Source organism: Arachis stenosperma, chromosome 3, assembly GCF_014773155.1.
Source record: "Arachis stenosperma cultivar V10309 chromosome 3, arast.V10309.gnm1.PFL2, whole genome shotgun sequence".
NCBI lineage: Eukaryota > Viridiplantae > Streptophyta > Magnoliopsida > Fabales > Fabaceae > Arachis > Arachis stenosperma.
Window position 1 is genome coordinate 166407984 of NC_080379.1, and position 22348 is coordinate 166430331.

At 36.6% G+C, this 22348-nt stretch overlaps 1 protein-coding gene across 1 annotated transcript; it reads right to left on the reverse strand.

The window, feature by feature from the left end:
• Positions 1-850: 850 nt before the first annotated feature.
• Positions 851-12801, reverse strand: LOC130969993 (ABC transporter D family member 1-like). The gene is made up of 27 exons (XM_057895922.1): positions 12539-12801; positions 12424-12463; positions 11985-12122; positions 11512-11794; positions 10553-10777; positions 10023-10220; positions 9411-9865; positions 9139-9277; positions 8966-9044; positions 8567-8805; positions 8147-8451; positions 7964-8069; positions 7701-7859; positions 6640-6739; positions 6457-6565; positions 6030-6120; positions 5079-5203; positions 4792-4941; positions 4625-4697; positions 3984-4164; positions 3735-3893; positions 3458-3616; positions 3153-3389; positions 2716-2879; positions 2327-2379; positions 2146-2224; positions 851-1897 (listed from the first exon to the last, which is right to left on the reverse strand). The coding sequence occupies exons 3-27, from the start codon at positions 12044-12046 to the stop codon at positions 1811-1813; spliced, it is 4017 nt and encodes a 1338-aa protein (XP_057751905.1). The 5' UTR covers positions 12047-12122; positions 12424-12463; positions 12539-12801; the 3' UTR covers positions 851-1810.
• Between the last annotated feature and the right edge of the window lie 9547 nt (positions 12802-22348).

Here is a 22348-nt window from a genome sequence, read left to right on the forward strand (position 1 = left end):
CCTCCTGATTTTGCCGAAAGTTTTGTTGTTAAACGTAGCTAATAATTAACTCTTCCGTGTTTCTTAATTACCTCCTTCGGGCAATTTAGGGTAAATCTTTTTTCAGTCAGTATAAAGAGTAAATACACTACAAATATTCTTTCCATCACAGCAACAAAACTTCCTCGTCATGAAATTTTAAATCCATTTTTAGTCATTTTTTATTTACTTACTTATTTCAGTATATGGAAATTTATACCAAAGGTACTGTATAGCGGTTCTTGCCGTGATTGCTTAGAATTAGGAAAGCAATTCATCTTTGTTTCTTGAGTTAACAAGATGTTGGCGTTAAGGGTACTTCATCTTGAGTAAAAAATTTGTTTAATATCTCACACTTTTCATATATAACTTATTCATTACTCAATTATAGGACTATTAAAATAATTGAATGTGTTTATCTGTTTAATCACCTAAAATTAGTAGATTTTTGCTTCAAAAATAAATTTGTAAAAATGAGATATTTAACAAATTTGATCCGATTAATCCGATTGACATGTTTAATTCTTTTAAATTTTCTATTTTCGTTAATCTTTTAATGATTTTTTAAACAATTCAAGCTAAATATTTCAAATTCAAACCTAATAACCTGTTAAAATAAAAAAAACAAAGAATTTAGCACAAAATTAATAATTTAATCCAACAATTGATTATTATTTTTTGTTTTTTACTTAAAAATAACCTATTTAAACAAAAATATAAAATGTAGAAAGTAAATGGACTTGCTTGTTTAGTCTGATGGACTTTCGGCCGGATATGTATTATATATACTTAATATTTAATTGGTCCATACTAGTTAACCTGCAGACCTATAATAGTATAAAAATAATATTTTTAAAAATGAATATCAAAAAGAAAATCCCCAGTACCAGTAGACCAGTAGATTAATCTTATACAGTAAAGAAGAAAGTAGAAACTAAAAGCTTCTGGTATGCACAACAAAACACTATTAGGTAACTTTCGTCAATTCCAGCAAGAACAATCGAACATTCCCTGGCCATCTGAGATCCTACGCATGTTAATGCCGTAACCAATTCTTGAAGTAGCTTATTCTCCCTCTCATTATCACTCACCAACCATTAAAGACACCGGAATCCCGAATCAAGAAGAGGTAAGGGCCGGCTTATGATGGCTCAAAAGTCACAAGCTGGAGAGTATGGCAGTGATGCATGTCAATTGTCAACGATCAGTTTTCTACGTTTGATGCTGATCAGTAGCACTTCCATTAACCAACAGACCCACATATATAACCTTAGTATACTAGAAAATACACACACAGATTTGAATCCTCGGGTTCAACTATAGGTCTCTCTCGAAAATTTACTATCCTAAGAAACAGGAGCCTCTCTCTCTCTCTCTCTCTCTCTCTCTCTCTCTCTCTCTCTCTCTCTCCTGTTGATTAAAAATAATAAATATAATTATTACATCCAATGGCTATAACATGTGAATCAATATACACTACCTAAGAGGGAAAGGAAGAGGAGGGGATTGTACATGATTGATCATTATATCAACTGCATATATCATGCAATGATTGTGTGCACCAACTTATCATCGACAATTGTGGCAGATTGCTATTAGAGTTGCTTGCCAATTGCCACCTACGGAACAGAATTAGTCTCGGCAAATGTGGAAAACACATAAATAGAGTAAAGGGGAATTGCGTTTATTGAGACACCTAAATTATGCTTGAAAACAGGCAGCATGTGCAAGACACGACAAGATGTGTCAGATACATAAAGGGTCCATCTAGTAATAATACCTCGGTATATGATCACTGCTTGATCAGACGAAGCTCCCAGTTACCCTCACCATCAATTAGCCGCAATTCCATCGAATGAAATGGTATTAGAGCAGGACGCTGGGATAGCAGCAAAGAATATGTTTAGCTTGAATTTGAAAATAAATTTGTAACAGGTTATGTTTGCAACTATGCGTGTCTAAGGTAATAGAAATTAATTACAGGATTATCTTTGGGGGGATAAAACATTAAAGGTTTTGCATTATGAGGAAAAAAACACAAAGCGACAAGCTCAAAGTACTTACTTAATCATTAGGTAGTGACACACAACTAACTAGATGAATTTCCAATATATATGATAATCTTACTTGTGAGGAAGTAACCACCGTGATTCCCATATCTTTTGCAAGCCCATAAAGGTGTTCCTCAACATCAACACTAGTTGCACTGCCAACAATATTTTTTTTTGGAGTGAATACGACCAGGATTAAAATGAATAAGAATAACAAAATCTCTGGAGAGGAAAAGGCATAGGCAAAGCACACATACTTGGTGCATTCATCAAGGATACCAAATTTGGGCTTTTGAAAGAACAAGCGTGCCTTACAAAACCAAAACCAAAGATGCAATGTTAAAAATATATAGATAGGGTGAATTCTATAATGCCTATAATTTGGTGTCTACTTTTTTTCTAACTTATTTTTTTTGGTAAACTTTAAATATTTAAAATTATTTATTTTTATATTTTTAAAATTAAATATTGATTTTCAACTATTTTTAGTAAGTTAGTCAACAGTTTTAGGCACCATAGCAATCACCGATAGATAATGCCATCTTTCAGTACTCTGTAGTTGTCTTTGGGGCCTACAATATGCTAGATGAAGTATTCAAGAAACTTAACAAACTGAAGACTAAAATCACTCTAAAATTTCATTTACCATCCCTAGTCTCTGTTGTTCTCCAAGAGAGAGAATGTCTTCCCAGTTTAAATTGGCGTCCCAACTGCTTTTCTCCCTTTCTAGAAGATAACTCAACCGAACTTTCTCCAGGATCTCTCTCAAGCGTGCATCCAACATACTTTTGGTGTCAGCATGCTTTTTACCTGAATTAGCAAGATTACAATCATCAGAGCTATAATGGAACAGAAAAATAATTATAATCTAACCTTTGCACAACTTAAACAACAAGATAAGAAAAAAAAGGAGATTTTCAACCAATATCAAAATGATTAACACTGATATCATTCCACTGAATTACCTCTTAGAACTCCCCAGAAGTGAACTTATTTTCAGTTAGTGGAATTGGGGAAAAGTAAACCAAATATCGTTTTACAATGTTTAAGACCTGTGATATTTCTTCCAATCCAGATATTTACCTTCTCCATACAACTTCAATGCTTTAATCTCTGCTTCCTCATGGGAAAGGGGATATATGATTTGATCCCTCAGGGTTCCCAAGCATGTATAAGGCCGCTGAGGAACATAGAAGATACCACAACCTGATCCAGCCTCTGGATCCCCGTCTTCAGATGGTCTAGAGAGTCTTCCACTTCCAAGTGGCCAGAGTCCTCTAAGGACTCTGAAAATGGAACTTTTCCCACTTCCATTTGGTCCTTTCAAGATACAATACATTAGACATCTTCAAAAGGGAGATAACAAATGAAATGACAGCTATACTAACCAGTAACGAGTAGGCTTCCCCCACGCTCAATGCGACATTCTAGTTCCCTGGCCAACATCTTTTGAGCAGGGGTTACAATATCAACCTTCGAGAAGGAAATTACATCTGTGGAATGAATATCCCTCCTCACTGGAGATATAACACCACTTGTGAAATTTTCTGTATGATAAATGGTCTTATTATTAGCACATGATGAGTTGATGACAATTATAAAGGATTACTGCCATAGAAACATATTATTGATTAAAGAAAAAGATAAGGAACAATAATTAAATACCAGATAATGCTGCATCCAGAAATTCGTCAAGCTCAAAAATCCGATTAATTCCCCCAGATAGCTCTACAAACTTTCTATGCAATTCAAGAATATCACCAAAAGCTAGAAAGCTTTGAGAAACAACAGATGCCAAAAACCTCAATGCATGTGCCAGCTCACCTGTAAGTATAGTATGGTACTTTCACAGAGAGGGAAGCAAGAAGAGAAAGATAAAACTAGAGAACAAATGATGCAATCCAAATAACTTACCCTGGGTGCTAATAGATGCTCGATCGCCCTTGTGTTCCATGGCATACAACAAGCTCAGGCCCCAAGTGACATTATGAGGAAGTTGTTTTGTGATATAATCATCTAATATACCAAACAGCCACTTCTTTTTTAGAAGATAATTGGAGTGCGCAAGAAGCTCTCTGAATCTAGATTCAACCATCTGATCAATTTTGAAATAGTAGAATTAGACATCCACAATAACAATAATATGATTGCATTAAAATCGATAATCATGATGTATAAAGGATAAACTAATAAATATGCTTAACTTTTCCTGTCAGACTTCAAACAAAATACATTTTCCCATATTAAATGTCAGCACATTCTCTAAATGTGCACAAGTTAGGGCATTGTTGGAAAAAGAAAAGGCAAAAAGCTGAAAGGGAAATGGAAATGGAGACAGAGACGATGGCAAGGTTTTGGTTTCACTCCATATTGCTCGGTAAAAGGTGAAGGGGAGCCTCAGTGTACTGGGGAATGTGAGGGTTGAATGTAAGATGCACTCTAGTTTCAACAGCCCCACGTTAGCAGCATCAGTTTTTGTTTTAACTTCGCCGTGTCCTCAAATAAGCAGATCTTTAAAGAAAATACATCACATATTATCAAGTTAAAATGCTCACGGCTTTTTCTCGAGCTCCACCTCCAAAAAAAGCAACAGATTCAGCATGTGTACAAAGTCTTTCATGCATGAACCTGGAAAAATAAAGGGTAGAATAGGTCAGAATAATTTCAATATAACTGTTTGTTTAGAGTCAAGACAATTCAGCAGAAGCTAGAATGAGTTTACCTAAATGTTCCTTCGAGTTGTTGTTGTTGACTTATCAAATCACCGAAATCTGGAGTAAAAATTCTTAGAAACCCCAGACCAAGTAACATGTAAGCATAGAGTATGCCAACACCTCTCTGACCTGTTAACAGCTTCATTCTCCAAGTGAACCTTAAGGTTAACAAAAGATTTAATGAATTGATTAAATAAATAAAATCATAAATGCATCTAAATTCATGTGCTAGGAAACTGAACCACTGCAACATATCTCAGTTTAAAAAATGAAGTACTAAGCAGTAAGCACTCACCACAAAATATCCACAGATGGCTTTACCATTCCAGTGACCAGTCCTGACAAATCTCTTGTTAATTTATCCAAGTCATGAGTTATCCTCTGATCTGCATCGATTTTTTTGCTTGCCATGTGGAAGACCTAGACAGATATGCATGTACCACGAAGTTGAAACCAAGGCCCAGCCATATGACTAAAGGGGTTTACAGCCAACTGCATGGACTCTAAAAAATACTCAATACATAACGGCATATTCCAAGTTTTAAAATTCCTGTATGAAGGAAAATTAACCCCAGGAAAATTCATGGGTATGGATTTTGCTAGCAAATGAGTGTTAAGGACCCAAGTTAAAGTTGCAAAGGAAGATTCCAAGTTTTAAAAGCATTGCAATCTTAAAAATTAGTTGCAAAGAAAGATTTCAAGTTTTAAAACCATTACAATCTTTATATGAAAACTTAGGGTGTACCTTTATGACCATTGTTAGTAGAACCATAATTTTTATTATTGGGTAAGCTATTTTCCCACATTTTGTGAGAATATGTTCCTGCCTAAACCTACTGCTTAATCCTCAGTCCTCGCCTATATTTTCCTACCCCCATCTAAATACTAGTCCACATACCCCTTTCCTTTAAAAGTTACTACCTCTGTAAGTCTGGACAAAATGGAACTATGAAGAGGTCAAGGTATGGATGATTATTTTAAAAAGAAAAAAAAATAAAGGCAGCATAGCATGGTGTAATGATAAAAATACAACTAACATGCGAAATTATCCGAAGAGAAGGATGTGGGAAGACACAATTTCTTAAAGAAAAATGTCCATTATAAAAACTTGGCCACTCCTTCCTCCTTAGAAGAATACTAGTGATTTATTAATAACAAATAATTGTCCAAGCACAAACATAGAACCTGCTTACACAGTGAAAAGAAATGGTAGTAAAGCAAGTAATTAATGAATAGTGATACGTACCTTGTAGAATGCATTTTTTCTCAAGTAGTTCTTAAGTAGATGTCTCGTCAAACGAATTCGCCATCCAAGGGCCAGCCTGGCAGTCAAGTGTCTGAAGAACAACAAATAATTTATTCATTAACTTTTCGAAAGGCTCTTGATAGGCCAATCAAGAACCCCTCCCCAGCAAAAAATAAAAAATAAAAGAAGCTAAGGGTGGTTTAATTTGAATTTTCATTTTCTATTTTTATTTTCAATGTTTTCTACTTTTATAATTTTGTAAAGGAAAAAGAGAAAACATGAGGTGAAAACAGAAGATAGTATTTTATTGTTTCATTATTTTCTCTTTTTCTTTCATTATATCTTGAAAATAGAAAACACTCAAAATGAAAAAAAAAAATTTGTTTTGAGCTACCCGTAGTGTCATATATTTGAAAATGTCAATTACTTTATAGAAGGTGCAATGAATGAAGATGCAGCACTTTGGAGAACACTTGTACTGATCAGTCGAATAAAGGAGGCTTTATCCTGCTCCAACACAAACTTCACAGTAGTACCTGAAAACATAAATGCCCTAGCAGATTATATCTGTCGTCTCTCACAAATAACAGAGTTGAATACACAAGCATACCGTTCAATGATGCAATACGATCTGAGATCCATGTTCTTGAAACAACAAGGAAAGCAACAGCAAGTAGTTGTGCTCCTTGTTTATCAAATATGGTGGGCACCTGAAAGCAAGTAGTACCCAAAAAATATTGCAACCGAGATATTTTGTATTAAATCACTGGTATCTCCTTTTAAAAGGACGTTGGCTCATGGTAAAACATAATGTAGATAGTGCACGATAGTGATCATTTAGTTTCATTCATTTCATCGCAACAGAGAATATGACTAAGAATGCATTACTCGAAAATAAGCTTAAAGAGTAAAAAAATATATTTACTTGTTTAGACAAGTATTATCGTAATTTTTCAGAAATATAAATCATTCATGACCCTACATCAAGCAGATTAAGCTTTTGAGAGGGTAGGACTTTAACATGGTATAAAGCTCCTTGACCAGTTGATCAAGAGTATGATCATCTGCACCCCCCATTATTCAAGTTTGTTCCCATAGAACTCTTGCATGAGGGGTTGTAATGGTATGTTGAGATATAAACCATTTATATACCTCCCCTTAACAAACTTCAAGAGCTTTGGAAGAGTTGGTCTTTGAGTAATTCTTCAATATGTTATGTCAGAGACTTTCAGATCCTATTCTTGTTATTAATTGGTATGAAGTTGCTATATTTTCAAAGTTTTGAAACTCAGATCAACGTTCTCAACCAATTGGGTACTAAAACTCTTTGTTAAAATCCTGATTTTGTGTAGCTTCTCAACTAAGGCATATCTTGAGAATGCATTCAGAACTGACTAAATCCTAAAAACCACAACCAGCAGCAAGTAAACCTTTTGCGGCAATATCATTATCAATCGGAGTACCGTAGAACCCATAAGTTGCAGGGGTGTAGAACTTGAGTACCGCAAAGTTGTAGTTGCATATGCATATAAATATATGTTTACCACAAAACAATAATATCTAAGATTTTCATAAATAACTCAGACACATGTAGAAGAATTAAGATAGTTGTCCATCCCCACCATATATACGTCTGTGTGTGTTAAGAGCATATCTACAGAAGGTACTTACCAATACTTTGCTCATGGCAGCTACTCTTAGTGGCAATGGCCTCAAATTACTTTTAATTTGGGGAACAGCAGATGGTGAAATAGTAGAATTCATGGATGTAGATGATGATATCACTTCTGTGATATATGATTGTGCCCTTGACTTTGAGAATCCAGAACCCTAGAGAAGAGAAGAAGAGAATAGGAGGTAGGGAATACGTCATATTAATATAAAATAATGAACATTGAAGATATCACAAGAACCAGAATCAGAAATATTTGAACCTTTTTGTTCGTGGCAAATGCTTCTTGAACTGTCTCTGCATCACGCTGTCGCTTTGTCTGAGATGCCTTAATTGTATCAATCCCCAATTCAGAAGAAGAGTCCTCCCTGTGGCAAATTTGAATCTATAAACAATAGCATAGATCAAAGTTGAACAGCGACAAGCAGCATAGTAAATTTCAAACCTTCTATAACGAACACTCCAGCCTCCCTCACCATCTAAGGATAAAACTACATCATGGAATGCAACTAATGCTGGACGATGTGATATGGTAATGCATGATGTTCCCATGGCCTGAACTTTAGTACAAAACCGTTGTTCCATGTCAGTTGTGACAGCACTTGTGCATTCATCCAGAATTGCAAACTTAGGCTTATGGTAGAAAAGCCTAGCCATGCCTAATCTTTGTTGCTCACCCAAAGAAAGTTCATCACCCCAGTTTACCTCTTTTTCAGGGGGGTAACGGTCCAAAAGATACTCAAGATCAACCTTGGACAGATGTGCAAGCAATTCAGATGAATAATAAAGTAAAGAAATATAGCAATTCAATATAACTAAACAGTAATGTGGCACTGAAAAACAAAGAACAAGATATGACATTCACATTTTTTAATAGCTCCACCATCCCATTATCTGTAAGCGATTCAACCTCTTGACCTGCAGTGAGTGGGTAAATTAACTGATCACGAAGTGTTCCTACAGCAGTGTATGGCCTTTGTGGCACATAAAAGATTTCCTTATTAAGATCAGAGCCAATGCCAGGTTTCACAATATGTCCAGATACCAATGGCCAAAGACCGCCTAAAACCCGGAATAGTGAGCTTTTTCCACTGCCATTTGGACCTTCAGCAAGAGAAATATGAATGCCATATCAAAACAATTGACCACTAGGAATCCTTTTTTTAATGGATAATAACAGAGTAACATCAATGTCAAGGGTGACTAACCTCAACAAGAAAGTGAAACAAAAAAGGACTACAAAGCAGAGAATTCAGATGACTACCTGTAATCAATAGATTCGATCCTGACTCAACCCTAAGAGTCAAGTCATCCACTAAGACATTACCAGTGGGAGTTACAACCTGAATTTTGGGAGCAGCATCAATCAATATCAAAATAATAACAAAATCATAATGACAAGTTCAGGTGTATAGATGGTTCATTGAAATCACTTGCCTTGACACCAGAGAATTCAATGTAGTTAGCTTCACTTATGAAACTTCTACTTCCTCGTCTTTGGAGTGAAGATTTCTCATTCTCGAGGCTTAGCTCCCTTGATACAGCCATTAACTCATGAATGCGATCAGCATAACCACTATAAAACATATAGTTTACTTAGAATATATAGGCTTGAACTTTGCAAGGATTTGTATATAGCATATGCCTACATACCAAGAATAAAATCCGATATCAACTTCTAAAAAGGATAAATGACAGATTTAATATACCTGAGTCGATTGAGCCGTCTTGCACTAATAAAAAGAGTTCCCAGTGACTGAAATAGGGAAACAATAACACTAGTATGATATCTTAGATTGCTTAGCATCTCTGCACGCCCTAAAGTTGAACTGTCAGACCTTAGATGGCCAGAAAAGAAAGGCTCAATTATCAGAATAACAGCAACTGTAGCACCAAGGTACTTCAATAAAAAGTCCTGAATCATGCCAAACCACCAATGGTCATGTAGGACACTACTCAAATGCCTAACTAAGGTCCTAAACTTCTGCTGAATATGGGCTTCTTCTCTCATCTCTCCACCATAAAATGCTATACTTTCCGAGTGAGTCCTCAATCGCGAGTGAAGCTGTCGATAGTCTCCTTCCAATTGCTGCTCTCTGGAGATTAGTTTACCAAATGGAGGAGAGAACTTTCTGATTGTGGTCCCAGCTACAAGTACATAGCCCTGAAGAGGAAACAGCATTTATTGAGAATATAAAGACTGATTTCTGCGTAACATTTGTCTGACAGTCTCCAGCCATCAGCAACATATCTAGAAAAAATGTTAACAGTAACTGTCAATCAGACATCTGCATAACAGAAAACTTCAATTATGGTGGTACCAATATCCAGAAGACATATTTTGGACTTGCATATGAACACAGCCGCCAAGTGTATAGCAGTCCATCAGTTAGTGCAGTTAAATCATCCCGAACAATTTCACTTAACTCTGAGCAGAACCTTGGCACATCGCTGGCAATTCTTTGCTCTGGGTTAGTTATCCGACCATCACAATGTGATATTTTGTAGTACACCATATTCTGGAAGAAAAATAAATAATAAATACAATGCTGACAATACAAGCAGAAATTAACAGTTTCATGAAGAAACTATTCTGGCGAATCCATAATCTTTATGCACCATAAGCCCCACAATAAAATTCTGGAAATATTTTGTGATTTATAATACTGAGAATTGAGAGTAAATAAGAAAGTGAATTTGACTTATAAACAGGTAAGAGATAACAAACTCAAGTAGGATTAACGTAAAAAATAAATGCAGATACTTCCAACGACTGCAGGAACCCCTAAACAGATCAGAAGTGCAGTATAAACACCAAATATATACAACATACAAACTGAACAATATCTACCTCAAAATAGTGAGAATGAATAATTTTAGTCAATATTTTTCTGAATTGCAGACTCAAAGTCCCAGTAATGTACTTTGATGTAGAGTGGATAGTTGATAATAGGAAACACAAAAGAATATTTTCTGAAATTAGCCGAAGAAACAAAGGTACACGTTGCAGAAAAGCAGCACGAAATAGAAAGCCTTGCACTTTTGCTAGCCTGTTGCTCAAAGTGGTCCGCAGTACCTGCAAATATGAACAATTTCAAATGTTATTGATTTAACATCTTTATTATTTATTTATGGTGGAGCAACCAATGCATTTGCTTGTCTGACATTAATTTTCTTTGCTTTAACTCTCAGAACATAAAAGAACAAAAGATGAAAAGAAAAAAAGCTTGTCCCAACTCTGAGATTATCTACGTTAATTCAAGAGCATAGTTTATATGACATTTCAAATGCAATGTCCTAACTCCTATAAATGTTCTCACTCCGATATGAATCAAAAACTTGTTAAGTTAGTATAGAGTAAATATAACCGTTCTGTCTAATGATAATCTATGCTTTCAAGCAGTTTAAATTCCATTAGCAGAATCCCACAACTGCAGTTGCATTCCCAGTCCAACAAGTATGAAACTTCAGTACATAATTATCCTTCATGGCCAACAAGAGAATGATATCTTCCCCGCATGCAATGCAGGAGAGTCCACTATTATCTAAAAACTGCATGGCGGGTCAGACAAAAGCCTTTGTTTTGTTTTTTATATATTATTTTGGTAAATGCTTTTTGCATCAGCAATTGAGCATAGTGATTATACACGACACATTTGTAGATGATGCTTTACAAATAAGGCATACACTGGCTCACTAATCTCAAAACTAAATCGATAAAATATCACGTAATATATATGTATTAAAACATGCCTTATTCTGCATTGAAATGTTAAACTAAGCTTAAAGCATAATAAAATATAGCCTTACCACTATGGCAACTAAAGCTAAAAGGTTCCTTGCACCTAATTGGCCTATGTCAGATAGAAGAATTGCAGCAAGGACTTGAAGTGACTTCAACCCTCCTTTCTTTTGTTTATTTTGTGATGTAGTAATTCCCTTTGCAGCCTCCTCCTTTGTGAGGTCTTCTTTATCCTTGTTATAATCATTGGAATGGCCTAAGGCAACATGTTTATTAACTCTAAACCGCGATTGCACATATACAGCAGTTCCACCAGCAATAAAGATACCAGTTGCAAGTAGCAATGTTCTTCTGCCATAGCCCAGAAGAAAAATAAATGAACAAGATTACGGTACGTATGATGAATTAGTTACACCTTCAGTTATCTTACTAATAATAAGCCGTAGAATGAGAAACATAATATTAATACTAACAACAGCAGAAATGAAAAATTAATTGTCTCCACAGACAAACAGATTAACAGAGTAAGAGTTAAATATACCTCCTTGAAGCTGCAAAATTCTGGCCCTTCTGAGTTAGCTGGAAGAGTTGAAGGGAAGCCATGGCGCAAGGCCAGCCTCTCTTTCACCAACAAATGAAAGAGTTGAGATTGTTCCTCATGCATTCATGGCGCAAAAATCTATCAGACATTCAAAAAAAAAAAAAAGAGTGAAAGATCAGCATCTTGAACCGCATGAATTAGAAATCAAAAGCTTCAGCTCAATCAATTTCAGCATGCCGCTATTTACTCACACAGATGAGGTTCCCACCGCATACACGTCAAACTACGCTAACTGAATGTGAAGGAAAACATATACGCTATAAAAAAGAATATTTTAACAGAGTTCCACCGAACACGTTGGCTATAGCAACGATCAGAATGAGGATTCAGTATCGTAAGAGAAAAATTATTCGTTCACATTGAAGCTCAAAGAACAAACCTAATATACGCAATTGAGAATTCTCATCCGGTGACCAAAACTGTGAAGCAAAAAAGCACAAATTGAGAGTGAAGGAAGCAATGAAGTGACTGTATTATTGAATTAGAAAAAGAACCTTGGGAGGTAGGTTGCGGAATTTATAGCATACACCTACTTAACTAACATGTCCTGAAAGAAGAAGAAGATGAATAAGAATCACCGAAAGAAGAGAAGAGAATTAATTGATGAAGATGCGTGAGAATAAAGATGCAAGAGAACGTGTTTCGTAGGGGTTGGTGGTTTTAACATAGTAGCATTGCCGCATCGATATCGGGTTGGGTTCGGCAACTTCATTGCTATATAATTATTTCTATAAAAGGAAACTTGGTAGATAAATCGTTAAACGCCCATCTCTACAAAAATTTAACGTATTCTTCCATGGTTCTTGGAGGCAGCTTAGACTTAAGAGTATCTTGAATTCTTGACGCCTGACTCAGTTATTTTTACTTTCATTACATGAAAAATTGAAAAGGAGTAACTACTTAGAAACTTAAATAGGACGAAAATGTTACAAACAAAAACGATACATAGAAATTAGTTTTATTTTTTAATAATATTAATTTTTTACGGTACATAATTATTTAATTATTTTTTAATAACATCTAAGTAAATTATATTTAATCATATTACTTTTATTTTAATAAATAAATTTATTTTTTTTATAATTTTACTCTTAAAAAAAATTTACTCATTATAAAATATTTGTAGAATGACTAATATATAAATTTATAGAAAAAAATGATACATATACAATAAAGTAATGTAATTCTAATCGTTCTATAAATATTTTATGATGAGTAAAAATCCTTAAAAGTAAAATTATAAAAAAAAATAAATTTATTTAGAATCAAAGTTATGTGATTAAATGTAATTTATTTAGATATAATTAAAAAATAATTGAATAACTATGTACCGTAAAAGATTGATATTAGTAAATGATCAAATTAAAATTTATTTCTTTATATCGTTTTTATCCCCAACGTTTTCGTCCTATTTAAGTCCTTTAACGTTTTAAAATCGTCTCAATTTTGTCCCGCCGTCAACTCCGTTAACAAATCGACAACATTGAATCAATTTTAAAACATTAGGAATTTAAATAGAACAATTTAAACGTTAGGAATAACTTTAGAATCCCAAATATTGGGACAAAAACGATACTTTATTCTTTAATATATTATATCATTTTCACAGAACATATTAACAAATAATGATAGTTGACAACTGATAGTTGAGACTAAAATGTTCTACCAAAACACTACTGATTCTTTAATTTCTTGAAAATGATGATAAATTATATTTTATTTAAAAAAATACTAAATCATTAAAAAATGAAACTTTTTTTTCTTTTGAACTAATAAAATACTTTTCTTATTAAATTAAATTTGAGATACAATTAGCCTAACAAAATTCTTTTTTATTTTTTTATTTTTGGACTAACAGTTACTTCAATTTACCAAAATACTGAAAAAGTGAAAAAAAAAATAAAAAACCCGTCTCTCTCTCCTCCCTTGCTCCCGTTGCTACTAACCGCCCAGGCCACCACTGACATCGTCATCGTCCCCATTGTCGAACTACTCTCCATTGGCGGTTTCGCAGTTCCGGCATTGCACTAAGAGTAAGTGATTGTGAGTCCTGTTTCCTCTTCTCCCATTTTTTTGTTCACAATTTCTTGCCTTCTTCTTCGTACAATTAATTAATTTGCAAGTTTACTCTAATTTTAATAATAAAAATTGATATTAATAGATAATTTAAATATACATAAAAAATATAATATTTCTATAATTTAAGTATAAATAAGGTATTCCAAGAATACTCTTATATATATTGTTATTAGGATAGAAAATTCAAATATTAATCATGAACATATATATATATATAACTTTTGATACGAAACTATATTAAATATTTCTTGTTTTAAAAAGTATAATTTACGATCCTAATAAATTAGAATGCATATTTTTTATCCTAATAAAGATATACATAAGAGTATTCTTGGAGTACCATATTTCTACTTAATATAAATTATTTATTAATAATATTTTTATAATTTAAATTATCCATTAATAGTTGATTTAGGTTTTGAATTTTTGGTAAACTATTTAATTTTCTATTTGGCTTTTGCTGTGATTGTAATTATAAGGTTAATTTAGGTGTAGTTGTTGTTGTGATTGTTGCTGTTGTTGTTGGCAGTTTGCTGTGATTGTTGATTGCTGCTGTTGCTGTTGATTGGAAACCACTGGAATTCGAAAATGAGAAAAGAAAAGGGAAAAGGGAAGGGGGAATTGGAATTCTTTTCTTTATTTTTAATTGCTTTCCTGATTTTGTTTAATTGCTTTGGTGATAATTAGGAAAATGAAAAGTCAATTTACTATTGTCGTCCTGTACAAGGTTTTTCTTGGGAAAAAAATTTACGAGGATATTGTTCAATCTGATTAGAAACTAAGAAATTACCTAAATTTACACTTTTTGTACCCCTAACTTTGAAACAAAAATACTCCCAACCACCTCGTTAAATTCTAAAACTTTGTGTATTTCCTTCTTTTGTAATAGCACTTATATGGTGAGCCATTATTACTGTCAGCTTGTGTTACAAATTACAATAGAGCTCTTTGGATCATTACAATAGAGCACTTGATTTATTCACCGGTGTGACTTGCTCAATGTCAATGGCACCATTACTGCAATGATCATTGTTTCCAGCACAATTATTGTGGATTTGTGAATTCTCCTTTGTCAGTTTCTTCTGCTTGGTGTAATACTTCAGATATCAGATCAGCGTCAAAATTTAACTTGTTTCCAGGCAAAACATGCTGTATCCTTTGTTGGGACTCTATTAACAAAACCGATTCTTGAGATGGAATCTTCAGCAGCTTCTGGTACATGATGGTACCCTGAAAATCTAAAAAAGTATTGTACAAGAATTGCGACCTCTCGAACTCTGTCATCTTTACAAGGCCAAAAGAACCAGTCCATGTGTCTACAACACTAGGAACAGCAGGCAAAACGAGCCTCTCCACTCCCAACTGCATGAGCTTGTTTTCAAGCTCATTCATCGAAATGCGTCACATTCCATGTCGACGATAATTATTTAAGATATTGTTCAACTTGATTGTGATTTTGTTTAATTGCTTTAGTGATAATTAGAAAAATAAAAGAGATCAGTACTTATTTGATTGTGCCAATTTTTAGGTTTTCTTATTGTTTGTAGCTGTAGGTTCTATGATGGACTTGAAAATACAATAGCGGCAATAACAGTTACTTATCCTGTTCATGATTTTTCTTTACATGTGGAAGAAATGTAGACCCGTCTCTCTCGTCGTCTCCTGCTTCCACCGCTACCAACCGCCCAGGCCACCACTGATATCATCACCGTCGCCATTGTCGAACTATTCTCTCCGACCGCGGTTCCGCAGTTCCGGCATTACACTGAGAGTAAGTGATTGTGAGTCCTATTCTCTCATCTCCAATTTTTTCTGTTCACAGTTTCTTGCCTTCTTATTCATCCAATTAATTAAGTTGCCAGCTATAATTTTAATAATAAAGTTGATATTAATGAATAATTTAGATATACATAGAAATATTATATTAATATTTTTATAATTTAAGTATAAAATTATAAATACAGTACTTCAAGAGTACTCTCATTTATATTTTTAATAGGATAGAAAATTCAACCTATTTTTCTATTAGTCATAACACATATATATATATACAACTTTTGATATAAAAACTATATCAAATATTTTCTATCTTAAAAAGCATAATTTACTATCCTAACAAATTAGAATGCATAATTTTCTATCCTAATAAAAATATACATAAGAGTACTCTTAGAGTACCGTATTTATACTTAAATTATATAATATTTTTATGTATATTTAAATTATCCATTAATACATTTAGATATACATAGAAATATTATATTAATAGTTGATTTATACTTAAATTATATAATATTTCTATAAATTTTTGATAAGCTAATTAATTTTCTGTTTCGCTGTTATTGTTATTGTAATTATAAGGTTAATTTAGGTGTAGTTGTTATTGTGATTGTTGCTGTTGATGTGGACAGTTTGTGATTGTTGATTGTTGTTGTTGCTGTTGACTGAGACCACTGGAATTCGGAAATGAGAAAGGGGAAAGGGAAGGGAATTGGGATTCTTTTCTTTGTTTTTAATTGTTTTTCTGATTTTGTATAATTACTTTGATGATAATTAGGAAAATGAAAAGTCAAAGTGCTGATTCTATTGTTGCCAACAGTGGTTACTATGGTCGTCCTGTACAAGGTTTTTCTCTAGAAGAAAATTTAGGAAGATATTATAAATCCAGCTAGAGACCAAGACAATTTCAGTAAGTATTTAGGATATTGTTCAACTTGACTGTGATTTTGTTTAATTGCTTTTCTGATTTTGTTTAATTGCTTTGGTGATAATTAGGAAAATGAAAGAGAGCAGTACGTATTGGTTGTGCCAATTTTTAGGTTTTTTTATTATTTATCGCTGTAGGTCTTATGATGGACTTGAAAACACAATTAGCTATTCTATTGTTGACAATAGCGGTTACTATTGTCCTGTTTATGATTTTTCTCTACCTGCGAAAGAAATGTAGGCGAGTTTCCGAGGATATTATTCAACTGTATTGGAGAGTAAATAATGTTTTAAATCCGACTAGAGCTAGTCACAAAAAAAATCCGACTAGAGCCCAAGAAATTTCAATTAGTATTTAAGCTTTTTATCTTAAAAATTTGATTCTTTATATTTATCCTATCTCTTACCATTTTAAGTTTTCAAACTCCGATTGGGCAATTACTATATGTGCTTCTATTAAAGCATTCCACCATATCAACACAAAGGGGACAGAAAGGGTTCTTCTCTCTCCGCAGGATTTAGTGAATTGCTTGATCAAGCCGGGAGAAGATGAGAGATATTCAATAGAAGGTGCATTATTTTGGATATATGAAAACTGTATGGTGTTTGAAGAAGACTGTCCATATGTAGGAGTAGTCTAAGAAAACTACATACAGGAGTTTCATAAGGTAAAATGAATTCATTATCCATTTGCATTGCTGTTTTAAAAGAACACAGAAGCCGCTAAAAGTCAGAGGCTACTTAGAACTGGATACCGAGGAAGAAATAATAAAGATTCTTCAGGAGCGATCAGTCATAGAATTATTGGTGTGTGGACAGAAATTTGTTAACCTAACAGGAGTATGTACGTATGTCTATATACACTATAATATAATTATTCATACCCTGACCCAACGATAAGGTCCAGGTCCCAACAAAAGGCCTAACCCAAAAAGGTTGAGCCTCGTCTTGTACCGACCTCCTCCCTATGAAGTCGGTTCTTATCACGACTAACCCTAAAGAAGTCGGGAACGAAGATTAGCTGGCAGATAATCACTCATTCAAATGAGTAACTGCCCCCTAAAATCTCTCTACCCACTTCCAGAAGTCCTATCTCAACCTCCCTAAGATAAAGGAACGGTTATCCACCTTAAAGGGCGGAACTACTTCAGCGGTGGTTATTGGTTCACCACTATAAATACCCTGACACCCCTCAGGTATCTCTAAGTCTCAATACTCTCTAGACCTGCTTACACTCTTGCTGACTTAGGCATTGGAGTGTCTTTGCAGGTACCACCCCCCATTCTTTCACGCACACAAGTCGGGCGGAGGCCCCCAAAGTGCAGACCCACTCGAAGGCCTCCTCTTTCAAACGATTGGGCCAACCAACACCATCCAATCCATTAATCTCCGGTTACCCATCGTAACATTGGCGCCGTTGCCGGGGACCCGAGAGATCAGCCAGTGATGGCGGACAGATCCCCCGAAGAGGGTCATGTGGAATCGGATTCCGAACAAGAGAATCTGGATACCGAAAACAACGATGCAGACCTGACCCTCCACCAGGGAACTAACGATCAGCACAAAGAGGGTACCTCCGGAGTCAAAAATCCGAAGGTGAACTCCTCAGAAGGGCGCGAATCGGAAAGAGATGGACCATCCCATGCAACTAAACTCATGGGATTAGTCCATGTCCACCAAAGTCGCCTAGAGCAATTAGAACAGGAACGGGAGCGACAAAGGAAAACGGAAAAGAGCCTAAAAGAGGAGATGGAACGACGAAAAGAGTTAGAAAGAAAACTCTTGAAGTTGGAATCCTCCCTCAAAGGCTGGAACTCCCACGACGAACGAGAAGAGCCGCCCATAGGAGGGGAGGATCCTTTCAGCGAGGACATCATGAGAGCAAAGGTTCCGAGGAACTTCAAAAGCCCCGATATGGACCTCTATGACGGAACCACGGATCCAAAACATCACCTAAGCAATTTCAAAAGTCGGATGTACCTGGCTGATGCTTCTGACGCTACGCGATGCAAAGCTTTTCCGAATACCCTATCGAAAGCAGCGATGAAGTGGTTCGACAGCCTCCCCCCGAGGTCGGTCACCAGTTTTGAAGACCTCTCAAGGAAGTTTTTGATGAGGTTCTCTATCCAGAAAGACAAAGTGAAACATGCGCCAAGCCTCCTGGGAATAAAACAGGAGGTCGGAGAATCCTTACGAGCCTATATGGAAAGGTTCAACAAAGCATGTTTAAAGATGCAAGACCTGCCCACCGAGGCAGTCATAATGGGGTTAGTCAATGGGCTTAGAGAAGGTCCCTTCTCACAGTCCATATCCAAAAGACACCCCATCTCTTTAAGTGATGTACAGGAAAGAGCTGAAAGGTACATCAACATGGAGGAAAATGCTAAGCTGAGAGATCCGAGTTGGCGACCCGGACACCTTTCCTCAACAAAAGAAAGGGAGAGGGAGCCCAGAAAAAAGGAAGAGCTCGGTCTCGATAGACCAAGGAAATATCACTCTTATACTCTTCTAAAGGTTTCTATAGTGGATGTATACAGAGAAATTTGCAACACTGAAAGGCTGTCACCTCCCAGACCCATCAAAAATAAAAAAGGAGGGAGCCGCAGCGACTACTGTGAGTACCATAAAATATATGGTCACTCCACAAATGACTGTTACGACCTTAAAAATGTGATAGAAAAGATGGCTAGAGAAGGTCGGCTTGACAGATATCTCATAGAAAGGTCGGACAGTCATGGGAAGAGAAAGCGAGACGATATGGATAGAAGAGATCCACCACCGCAGACTCCGGAGAGACATATCCATATGATCTCAAGGGAATTCGCGGGAGGGGGACTCACCAAGTCTTCTCGCAAAAGACACCTCAAGCGAGTCTACCAGGTCGGAGGAGAATCATCCGACCTCCCCACCATTTCATTCACAAGAGAAGATGGGCAAGGAATAATTCCTGGGCACGATGACCCAGTAGTAATCACTATGATCCTAGTCAATGCCCATCTCCACAGAACCCTAGTAGATCAAGGGAGCTCAGCGGACATCCTTTTCAAGCCCGCTTTTGACAAACTAGGGTTGGATGAGAAAGAATTAAGAGCCTACCCCGACACCTTGTACGGACTAGGTGACACACCAATAAAACCACTAGGATTTCTACCCTTACACACTACCTTTGGAAAAGGGGAAAATCCAAAACTCTGAGTGTAGACTTCATAGTCATCGATGTAGGGTCAGCATATAATGCTTTAATCGGCAGAGCTACCCTTAATCGACTCGGAGCGGTGGTATCCACTCCCCACCTTTGTATGAAATTCCCGACCTCAGCGGGGATAGCAACGGTAAGGGGAGATCAGAAATTGGCAAGGAAATGCTACAATGAAAGCCTAAACCTGAGAGGAAAGGGCAGAGAAGTTCACACAATAGAGTTCGGTGGCGCAAGGGCTAGAGAAGAGCTGCGACCACAACTGGGAGGAAAAATCGAGGAGATACAGGTCGGTAAAGAGGAAGGAAAAAATACTCACATAGGAGCCAACCTAGGGGAAACCCTAAAACAAGGATTGACTAAGCTCCTAAGAGACAACTCCGACCTCTTTGCCTGGAAGGCCTCCGATATGCCTGGGATAGACCCCAAGCTCATGTCCCACAAGCTCTCGGTCTACCCGGGGTCCCGACCTGTACAACAAAGAAGACGCAAGCTCGGCCCAGAATGAGCCCTAGTAGTAGAAGAACAAGTACAGGCGCTCCTAGAAGCCGACTTCATCAGAGAAGTCAAGTACCCAACATGGCTAGCCAATGTAGTGCTAGTCAAAAAACAAAATGGCAAATGGAGAATGTGAGTCGACTATACCGACTTAAATAAGGCATGTCCCAAGGACCCTTATCCACTACCAAGTATTGATACCCTAGTAGACTCCAGCTCGGGGTATCAATACTTGTCGTTCATGGACGCCTACTCGGGGTATAACCAAATCCCAATGTATGAGCCAGACCAGGAGAAGACATCATTCATCACGGCCAGAGCTAATTTCTGCTACGTGGTTATGCCATTTGGATTGAAAAATGCAGGGGCCACATATCAGAGGTTGATGAATAAGGTGTTCGCCTCTCACCTTGGGAGCCTAATGGAAGTATACGTCGACGACATGCTGGTGAAAACCAAGAAAGAAGTCGACCTCTTGTCGGACCTCTCACAAGTCTTTGACACCATAAGGCTACACGGGATGAGACTAAATCCCGCAAAGTGTGCCTTCGCGGTAGAGGCGGGAAAATTCCTGGGATTTATGCTAACACAGAGAGGGATTGAAGCCAATCCCGATAAGTGTAAAGCTATCCTGGAAATGAAGAGCCCGACTTGCTTAAGAGAGGTCCAGCAGCTGAACGGCCGACTTGTAGCCCTCTCCAGATTTTTGGCAGGATCAGCACTGAAATCCCTTCCACTGTTTTCTCTATTAAGAAAGGGATGCCAGTTCGAATGGACTCCAGAATGAGAAAGGGCATTCCAGGAGTTCAAAAAGTTCTTGAGCCAACCACCAATCCTAACCCGACCTATAGGCGAGGAGGACCTCGTCCTTTACTTGTCTGTAGCAGATAAAGCCATCGCATCAGCCCTAATAAGGGAGGACGAGGTCGGACAGCATCCAGTTTATTTTATCAGCAAAGTTTTACAGGGCCCCAAGCTAAGGTACCACAAACTAGAGAAGTTTGCCTACTCCTTAGTAACAGCCTCACGAAGGCAACGGCCTTACTTTCAAGCACATACCATAAAAGTCCGCACGAACCAACCCATGAAGCAAATCCTCCAAAAGACAGATGTTGCAGGGAGAATGGTTCAGTGGGCAATAGAGCTCTCCGAGTTTGACTTAAAAGTACGAAACTCGGACAGCAATCAAAGCACAATACCCCGCCGACTTCATAGCTGAGTATGCAGGAGACCAAGAGAAAAAGCCAACTACATGGGAACTCTATGTAGATGGATCCTCAAATAAGGCAGGAAGCGGTGCCGGCATAATATTGGTAGATGAAAGGGGAACCCAAATAGAGGTCTACCTCAAATTTCAATTCCCAGCTTCAAATAATCAGGCAGAATATGAAGCCTTGATCACTGGATTAAAGCTGGCAGAAGAAGTCGGTGCAACAAAAGTGACGATACACAGCGACTCACAAGTGGTGACCTCCCAGATAAATAGAGAATATCAGGCAAAAGACCCAAATATGAAGAAATACTTGGAAAAAACTCTGGAGCATCTAGGGCGCTTTGCGGAAACCGAGGTCAAACATATAACTCGGGATCTGAATAGCAGAGCAGACGCCCTATCCAAGTTAGCAAGTACCAAGCCAGGAGGGAATAACAGAAGCCTGATCCAGGAAACTCTCCAGGAACCCTCCGTGGAAAAGACAGAGGAAAAGCAGGTGATCCTTGAGGTAACCGGATTAAACCTCGGATGGATGAACCCCTTGGTCGAATACATGAAATTCGACATCCTCCCCAAGGAGGAAAAAGAAGCTAAGAAAATCCGAAGGGAAGC